At 40.4% G+C, this 9917-nt stretch overlaps 1 protein-coding gene across 1 annotated transcript in view; it reads left to right on the forward strand.

Moving 5' to 3' along the window:
* Nucleotides 1-9554, forward strand: part of mgat5b (alpha-1,6-mannosylglycoprotein 6-beta-N-acetylglucosaminyltransferase B) — an 87240-nt gene extending 77686 nt beyond the window's left edge. The window contains exons 16-17 of the mRNA XM_084744384.1: nt 7811-8082; nt 8846-9554. Of these exons, the coding sequence (XP_084600510.1) occupies nt 7811-8082; nt 8846-9044 (471 nt within the window). The 3' untranslated portion in view covers nt 9045-9554. The remainder of the gene's footprint in view (nt 1-7810; nt 8083-8845) is intronic.
* Nucleotides 9555-9917: the final 363 nt, after the last annotated feature.

Here is a 9917-nt window from a genome sequence, read left to right on the forward strand (position 1 = left end):
TGATTCACCCAACTTTCAAGGAGTGCAGTTTAAATTACCTTAAAGATACCCTGTGGAATTTTCCTGTAAACTACATTTCTGTTTAGATTCAGTGTAATCTCTGTAAACAAATACCTGCATATAAACTGTCTGAATCTGTTGGCAAGGCACAGGATTTTGGTTTCTGTCTCTGGTTTTCCGTAAACAGTCCATGAGAGGAACAAAAGGAGCAGAAAACACTGACTGAAACGTTGTCAGGACCTAAATCATCTACAAACCCCGATTCAAGCAAAGTTGTGATGTTGTGCAAAATGTAATTAGAAATATACTGCAATGACCTGCAGAATTTAGTACAAAGACAAGATATGAAATATTCAGACTGATAAACTTAAAGCTTTTTATAAATATACACACATTCTGAATCTGATGCCTGCAAAATGTTTCAAAACGTTGGAACAGAAACCTGTTTACCGCTGTGTTACATCACCTTTTCTTTTAAAAACACTCAGCGAGTGTTTGGGAACTGAGGACACTAATTGTTGAAGTTTTGAAAGTGAAAATCTTCCCCACTCTTGCTTCATATACAACTTCAGGTGCTCAGCAATCCAAGGTCTCTGTCATATTTTGTGCTTCATGATGCACCACACATTTTCAGTGTGACAGGTCTGCACTGCAGGCAAATCGGTCTGGTACCCTTTTACTACAAAGCATCACTGTTGCAACATGTGCAGAATGTGTCTTGGCATTGTCTGGCTGAAATAAACAGGACGTCTCTGAAAAAGACATCGCCTGGATGGCGGCATAACAGGGTGCCTTCACAGAAGGGACAGTTATATGCACACTAACACACCTCCATACCATCACACATGCTGGCTTTTATGCTGGTAACATCTGGATGGTCCTTCTAGCCCAGAGGACAGGACATCCACGATTGCGTTTCTGGACGTTGTTGATGTATGGCTTTCTCTTTGGATGGTAGAGTCTTAATTCACATTTGTTGATGCAGCAATGAACTGTGTTTATCAAAAACAGTAATACCCTTCATATAATCATGTCAGTTTTTGTTGCAGTGTCACCTAAGGGGTCAAAGATCACAAGCAAACAATGTTGGTTTTCAGTCTTGACCCTTACGTGCACAGGTTTCTCTGGATTGTGTATTGTTTATGGTGAAATTTCTTGCAACTGTGTGTTGAGAAACGGTGTTCTTAAAATGTCAGACTAATGTGTTCGGACAGTTTTTCACAATGTTACAAGCCTCATAATTAACCTGTTTACCTGTCGAATGCTTCAAACAGGTGTTTTTTTAGAATTCTACAACTTTCCAGGTCTTTTGTTGCTGCTATCTGCTCTAAGTGTTAAAGAAAAAGTGACATACCACTGTGAAAATATTCCAAATACAGCATGTACTCAAACCAGTACTGACTTTAGGTGACTAAAATACAATTTGCTGCTGACTGTGTCCACACCAATGCATTGCTTAGCGTCTTATAGTATAGTATAGTACTCCTGCTGCCTCTGCAAACTAGGAGTGAGCTGACTGCCATCTACTGTAGGTAATACATAAACTATGGATAAGAATCTTGTATAACCCAACTTCAAAAGAGAATTATCTCTTTAAGGTTTACTGGTTTGCGTCCTTGGGCTATTTTTAGCGTGGACCAGACACTTCAGAGGCTTACCAAACATCAGCTTTTCCAACCACCTACAGTCTCCCCGTTTCAACAATGTGTCTTGATGGTTGTAAACACAACACAAAAAGAGAATATGAATGTGCGAAGGATGCGTAACATCTCAGCATTAGAATGGAAGGTGTATGCGCCTCTGCTCATTAGCTACGTCTTCATTGTGAGGCGTCTCAGCCTCTTTGTTGACAGGAGGGGGAAATTAATTGGCTCTTTTCTGAAGCCTGAACTGATTTGGAGGAGCTGTTGCATGTTGGAGCCTTGTTCCCGAGCCAATCCATTTTATTTTTAAGTGTTTCTGAAGCATTGTCAGTAGCTCATCTCTTGGAACAGATACACACTTTCCAAACCTCATTGTGACATTCAACTTAAGCAGCCTCCTAATTTTTTTTCATGCTCCAAGACTCATTTAAATCTTTTGTCCACCTGCTTACTTTCATCATTGTGTTTTTCACTCAAATGTGCAGTGATGACTGTTTTCATTATCATGTGCATGTGGATCTTGCTTGTGTGTGTGTGTGTATGTGGCCAACAGACCTGGAGCTTGCCCACAGCTAATCTCATATACTACTGGACCCATCAGAGTAATTATTTTGATCAAATTCGTGACTGTCTGCACAAGATCCATGAAAAAACTTTTCTTATGCTTCCACACAGCTGCAGCCGGAGGCATTATGTTTTTGGGTCATCCCATTCTTGTGAACACAATATCTCAAGATTGCCTTGAGGGGATTTATTCAAACTTGGTAACAATAACCAGTTCAAGGATGAATGTTGGTGAAAGGTCATTCTGCCATCTTGTCCATCCCACTGTTATAAAGGCAGTATCTCAGGAACACTTAGAGAGAATTTCCTCAAATTTCTTTTGGTGGTCAAAGGCCACTGTGACCTCACAAAACATGTTTTTGGCTGCAACTCAAGAATTCATATGCTAATTATGACAGAATTTCACACAAACATCTGTTAGGACACTAGCAGTGCTACTTAAACATAATGAAATGACAAAATGAATGTAATTAAAATCTTTTAATCTTTTGGAGAAAAAAAAATATACATGCAAATTAAAGTTAGCCATCAAAATGTTGGTGACTGCAAAGGAGTTGCATCCAAATACTCTTTTATGGATGCCTGGCAGAAATCAGTTCTCTACTGACTGCACTCTTCTAGTTCCAGCATGTGTTTGGAGGAATTTAAACAAAAAAAAAATTCAAAAGCTTCAAGAATGTTGGATGATAAATGATAATAACTCCAGAACTAAAACAGTGATTGGACTTTTACAACTGGCCAAGGTCTTCTTCTCAAATCATTCATTTGTTCATTGAGTCGATTGGAGCTCAGCTAATATACTTCTATTAAAGAATTTCCCTTTCTGGGATTTCTCAGTTGCTTGGCCACAATATTTATTCCTCAGCTACACAGCCTGGGTCAGCTATTAAATTCTTTGGAGGCGCCAGCTGCAAGCTTAATAGACTAGCACGGTGACTAATATTTCTCAGTGATGGTCCTCGAGGACAGAGATGAAAGAGAAAAATAATGCTCATACATAAACATGGACTTACTATCCAACCTTTAACACACATCTAAATGAGAACTAATCAATAATGAAGGTATGATGTTATTGTGCGTTTTACTACATGTAATTTGCAAGCATAAGTAACACAATATTCCCTAAAAATTAAACACTCCACACATGCACACATAGGTGTACTTTATATTTACGTGTTGTCGTCCTCTGGTACATCTATCATGCTGTGACGGTTGGTATAATCTGTGGCAGTGGCAGGTTAAGGAAATGTGTTAGCCTCAGCTCTGCTCTGACACCATCTCTTCCCCGGCTGTCAGACCCAAACACACACACACACACACACACTCAACGTGCCGTGACCGTCTGAGACTGTGACTGCCCGCCTGCCATGTACAAGGTCAGACTCCCAATCAGCCTCTCCATCCCTTTCTTTTCGTCCACTTTTCTTAACCATCTCCTCCCCCCATTTCAGACTTTTTCCAATTTTATTTCCAACTTCACACGTCGCTCACAGCTTATTTCATCTACTCTCTGACTGAATCATCATCCTCGTTATCTCTCATAATAACTTCCCCTCACCTCTGTCCACTGGCGGAGCTCCAGTCCCACTATGACCCTCAGACGGTATACTGGCAGCTGAGTCTCATTCCCTGTAAACATTGTCTGAGGGATTGTGTGACAGCACGTGCAGTCAGACGCACAAAAAAGGCGTTTCACACTTTTCCCTGCCTTATTATTATTTATATTGCATCCCTGTGATTGTGAAGAACATTTAACTTGAGACACACATTTAAAAATGAATGTGACTGACATTGTTTACTTTGTGGTTACTTACCACAGTGGTTCTTAACCTGGAGGTCGGGATCCCCAAGGGGATCCTGGTATAATTTCTAAGGGTTGCCAGATGGCTGTGAAGGGGAAAAAAAAAAAAAAAACATTTTGTGGCAAGCAGCACGGAATGAGAGCCAAGAAACTGCTGTCAGCAACATCAGCCCCTTAAAGAAAAAAATATACAAAATCCAGTTGGCCTCAAGAACCGCCACCTCACTAATGATTAAAACTATAAACCAGCACAAAAATGACAATTACCAACATAAACTGTACGTATATGTTGCTCCAAAACCTTTATATACCCCTCAGCATTAATGGGGCTTCACAGATGTGTCAGTAAGATGATGCCATGGGGACTAACACACCCTCACATCCTCACAGACACTGGCTTTTGAACTTTGTGCGGGTAACAATCTGGATTACAAGTTACACGATTACACATTAACTGTGTGTTCACAGTAATGCATGGCACACAGCCAGTCAGGCAGCTTAACATCCAGTTTGTTTTTGAACAGGTTTATTACTGAAATGAGTCTTTACCAACAACAGCAATACAGTGGTACAATGAACAAACATAAGACTGACTAAACCAGACTAGGCCAAGTCACGTTATACATTAACATTACAGAGACAGAATCGAATTATTCTGCTACATGAGCCGTGACTTCTGCACCGGTAACAGAGGCTGAACCTTCAGAGGTTGAGCCTGACCTACAGTAACAATAACAGTTGTTGTCAACTAAAGTACCACTATATATTCTATATATACCAATCAGAATGATTTCAATCAGGTTAAAGAAATATTATCAACGTAACAGTGATTCAGGATTCCTGGTAATCTGCATGCTGGTTCAATATCATACTGCCATGACTCACTGGTGCTGCGTTTTTTCTTTTTGCTTTTAGTATATACTATATATTTAAATATTGTTGCATTTAACATGCATACAACTTGGACCTACTTTATCAACAACAGAATGAAAACTTAGACAATAAAGTACGCCTCCTCCTCCTTCTTCTGCTCATACGTCCACTGCAATCTGCAGCGCAAAATTTGAAGTAAAAAAAAAAAAGTATGCGATTTGGAACACAGCATCAATCAGCTGTCATCTGTCTGCACTCTCCCAGCGGCTCAGTCAATGTGATGTATCTTCTGCTCCGCAGAGGATTATGGGTCAGAATAGCTAGAAAAGCATGCTGGCATGTATAATGCAATTGGATGCAGTAGGACATCATGGTATTTTTGGCATATTGCATTTGACATACTGTGTATTGGGACACTCTAAATATTTTCCCGGCATACTAAGTAGTATGGTAGTGTGGGTATTGGAACGCACACTTGAACAGTGCAGAGCCATCGATAATGTTATTAGTAACACTTGTGCTTTTCTTTGATTTGACATCGCTCAGTGTGAACATGCCGTGATGTTAAATAACTCATCTCAGAGTGGGTGAGAGCCATAACACACGACTCGGTAAACAAAACCAGAAATTGCCACCTACGATTCATTGGATCTGGAAACCAGGTTATGTGTGCACATTCAAGGAGAACTATGTTTTTAAAAACATGCTTCTTATTGACATAGTGTGGGCCATCAGTGCTTTACTCGCCACGTCTAATTGATGAGATCTGGGAACGCAGCTACTTCAGTCCAGTCGGGCGCCAACTTGGTCAGCGAGACAATTGCACAGGTTTTTAAACAGTAGTAGTGACGAAGTAACGAGGTCTAATTTGCCTGCATGTGCTCCTCAAATTAAGCATAATATGTACAAGATAGTACATAAGTGGACCAGACAAAGTTCTTTCCAACCTGTGTGGTCATGGGAAAGTACATTTGGTTTGTTGAAATACAAAAATAAGACCCAAGTTCAAATGTTCTTCTGTGTTGTCTATGTGTGGGATTTCTGACTTTGATGGTTAATAGTGGGTGAATGAAAAAGACAATGTTTCTGGTATCACACAATGTTTAAATACATGTACGCTGAATGATAATATTTCCAAGTAAAAATAAAGAAGAATTTTGGAAGTCTTTTCACAAACCACCACATACAAAAAAACAAATCATGTTAGCCCACTGTGACAGACAAATTATTTTTTGATCCTGTTAGAATTGTGCCATCAATTACACATACGTTTGTCAGTTTAAGAGATAATTTTATAAGTCATAAAAGTTCAGTTTAGAACTACATCTCTCATCTTGCAACCTTGAGATCACAAAAATAGGGAGATTTTGAAACCAAAGTCAAAATGAAAAATTTGAGTTACATAGGCTTTGTTTCCTGCATTTTGGGTATTTTTAAATAATGAAAATAACAAAATGATAAGTAACTTACTAATTTTTGCAAACTGTTGCCTGCAGTATAAATGATGATTACTGGTTGGAGAACACAATAGGACAACAGCATTTATGGAAAGTTCACCATAAACTGGGCAAAATATGAGCTGACACACGGTAGGAAACCATGAGAAGACAAAGAAAAATTGAGTCTCCTGGGAAAATCAGGAGAGTTGATCACCAAGAGCAACATGACTTTCCCTTTGTAATGTTATCTTACATGAAGTGTTTTATCCAGCAACACCTGGTCCTTTTGTCTGGCGGGAAACGATAGAACAAGCGCGACCTGTCGGTAATGACTACCTACAGGTACGACAACACTTACGCATCGTAGCTTCAGCAGCTAACGTTAGCTTTCGAAAGGAAACAGTCACAGCACCACTTACATGACTGTTTATAATTACGTATCTTTACAGTCTGATACTTCAACAGTTTTATATCAAACGGCGACTTCGTTGACTTGTAAAGTTTTGTTTCAAACTGACAAACTTAATATGTGTAATTCATGGCACAAAACAAACAGAATCAAAAAATTATTTGTCTCTCACTGTTGACTACTGTACATATTTTTTCCAAAGTAAGATCCCATGGTGGTCCACCAGGAGGGGCCTCTCTATTAACTTTAGTGTGTCAAAATATTGCACCCTTTCCTGCTGACCAAGTCCTTGAAAGTTTCAGCAGCTTCCACACATTTTCCTGAACGTGTCCATGGGCATCCTAGAATCGGTTTGAATTGAATATTCAGCGTGTAATCGATTCAGTTATTTACATCCCCGTACCACCAACATGGCCACAAGTCCGGGTTACTGACAAAACCATGACGGCAGTTCAAACACTGTACATGCACATGTGAATATACACGGTCTGTCTAAACATGAAAATAATTACAAATGGCAGCATCTCCACACACCTCACCTTCTTCCCCTTCCATAGCTCATTATATTCTTGAAGAGCTGTTTGTGTGTGTGAGTGAGTGTGTGTTTCACGGGTGTTGTCTGTGATTAGAAGTGGAAGTGCAGAGAGAGATGGAGAGATTGGGAAGCCTAGTTATTGCCTGCGGGCACTAGGAGCCTGTTTAATAAACGGGTCTGGAGGCCAGTGGGACATGTCAGAGAAATGTTATTACCTGGATCTTATGAATAGCCCCAGCTGGAGGGGGGATCTAATCAGGGCTCTCACCAGAGCCTAATTCTGCCTCCAGATCTCATTTGTTACTGGGTGGCGTAACTGCATTCATATGATTTCCTGGAAGATTGACGAGGACTTGTCAGTTCTGATCAGCACCTTTGGTGTTGTGACTGTTCTTTTATTTTTTCCTGTATCAGTTGTGTGTTCTACTGAATGTTTGCCACTGCTGTAGTGGCGTATAGTATTTGTTGTCGCTGGCAGGTCAAAGTGTTTGCAGTATAACACAAAAAATATTACTCATCTGGGTCACTTTATCTTTTCACCTGCAGGACTTTTGTTCCCCTGAAGCGCCGTTTCCTCCAGTAAACTCGTCTGGCGCTTGGCCCGGCAGCCCTTCCAGTCCTTTCATCCTCCTGCCGAACTCCAGCATCCTAACCTGGGCCTCCAGCGCCAGCAACTACACATCCTGGCCACCCCTCAGCGCACTGCGGCTCTTGGCTTCGCTGGAGGGCCAGTCGTGTGTGGAGGCATGCCAGAGTGCAGGACTAATTTGCGAACCCGCCTTGTATCGTTTCATCAACATTAAGGAGGCATTCAGCGCGTGAGATGACTTTTCATTGGGATAATTTGTTCGATGACAATGCCCACAATATTTTTTATCCTTTCATTTCCTCCTGTTGACACATGGTGATGAAAAAATAACAGCATTCTAACAAAATAATTGTGGGTAGTTTGTGTCAAGTGGGTAGCGGAAATAAAAGTACCCAATATATAGAGGAGGTAGACTGAGTTCAAGCAGTTCAAAATGATTTATTAACAAAAGAGTCAATAACAAAAGACATAGCAACAGGGAGGAAATCCAAGGACCATAAAATAGACACAGTCCAACAACAAAAAAAAAACAGAAATCCAAAACACCAGAGGAGGGGAAGGACAATCGACTGAAGGCAAATTGACATTGACACTGAAACACCAGGTGTAAATAGACAAAAATCAAATTAATTAATCAGTGATACAAAGGTGATGCAGGAGAAGAACAAAGGAAGTAAAATCAAGCCAAACACATAAGAAGACTGACTCTTTCAAAATGAAACAGGATAAAACAAAAAGTGAAACCCAAAACAATGGCATTCACATAATTTTGCACAAAGTACAGAAAAAGACAGCAGCTCACTTTTTCCCTGCAATATTTCCCTTCATTCCTTGAGGTCCTAGAGACAGCTCTGTAAGATTATTATTAAATGTATTAATGGAATAATCACTGATAGCCCCTGGCACTCCTGCTGTCATTAATATTAAATATGTTTGTGTTGTATTAGTGGAATTATAGTCAATACCTTTTAAACCCGTCTGTCTGTTTCCAGGCTGGACTTCCAGTGTGAGGGAGTGGAGTCCGAGATGAACCACCTCTTCCCCGCCTTCTCAGCAGAGCACGCCGAATGTGGCCTGCAGCAGGATCCGCTGCTGTTCAGCTGCGCCGGCTCAAGCCCCAAATACCAGCGCCTTTGCCCCTGCAGGGACTATCGTAACGGCCAGGTGGCACTGTGCAGGGACTGCCTATGACCAGAGGAGGACCTGTGGGTGGGGGCTCTCTCTTAAGCGAGATCTTGACTGTCCCAGTCTGTGGTCAAACGCTGTAAATCGGTGACTCTGCTCCCTTACCTCTGACCAGGGACTGGCTGCCAAAGTTGGTATTACCTCTCAGGGACCTGCATGATTGTACTTTGAATCTGGTGGCTTTGAAGCGTCAATTTAAAGGTTTACATGGCTGCACAGTCTTTCCAGAAGTCATGAAACGTGTCACGTGAAGGATCAGTTACGTTAGTAAAGAAATCACGAGAAATCAAAAGGAAAGCTTTGTTTAAAAAGAAAACATGTTTCAAATGCTTGAATTTCACAAGTGTGTTTACTCAGTGTTGTGTGAATACGTACAGTATCATAGTGGAGTTTGGATATTTGTACTAGATGCACCCAAAGCCATTTACACCATGTTGAGATGTACTATTTTACATGTCCTGTAATGAATATATTTGTACATAAGTGTTGTTTAATAAAACACAGGGGAAAAAGAAAGAGATGATGTTGCCATTATTTATAATGGTAGGGTAGGGATGGGATTTATTAAAATTCATTTTCTTTGGAAAAAGTAGGGCTCAATTAAATTACACAATATCATCAATCTTTTGTGGTCGATTTCACAAAGCGTGTGGGGAAATATCCTAATTACTTCTTTCAGCTTGTGATTTATGTGCAAATGATGCTGACTCAGACTCATTAGTTTGTAAAGCAGTGTTCGGATACAAGACGACAATAGTGTTTGCGTTTCCACAAGTATGTATATTCCTGCATCAGTGTTTATAATACAGTTCTTCTGTTTGTTTTTTCTCTCACCCTCACAGACACCCACACTGTGTGTCTCTTCCAGGTAAACTCTCA

Source organism: Lutjanus erythropterus, chromosome 19 (genome assembly GCF_056507025.1).
Source record: "Lutjanus erythropterus isolate fLutEry1 chromosome 19, fLutEry1.hap2, whole genome shotgun sequence".
Lineage (NCBI taxonomy): Eukaryota > Metazoa > Chordata > Actinopteri > Lutjaniformes > Lutjanidae > Lutjanus > Lutjanus erythropterus.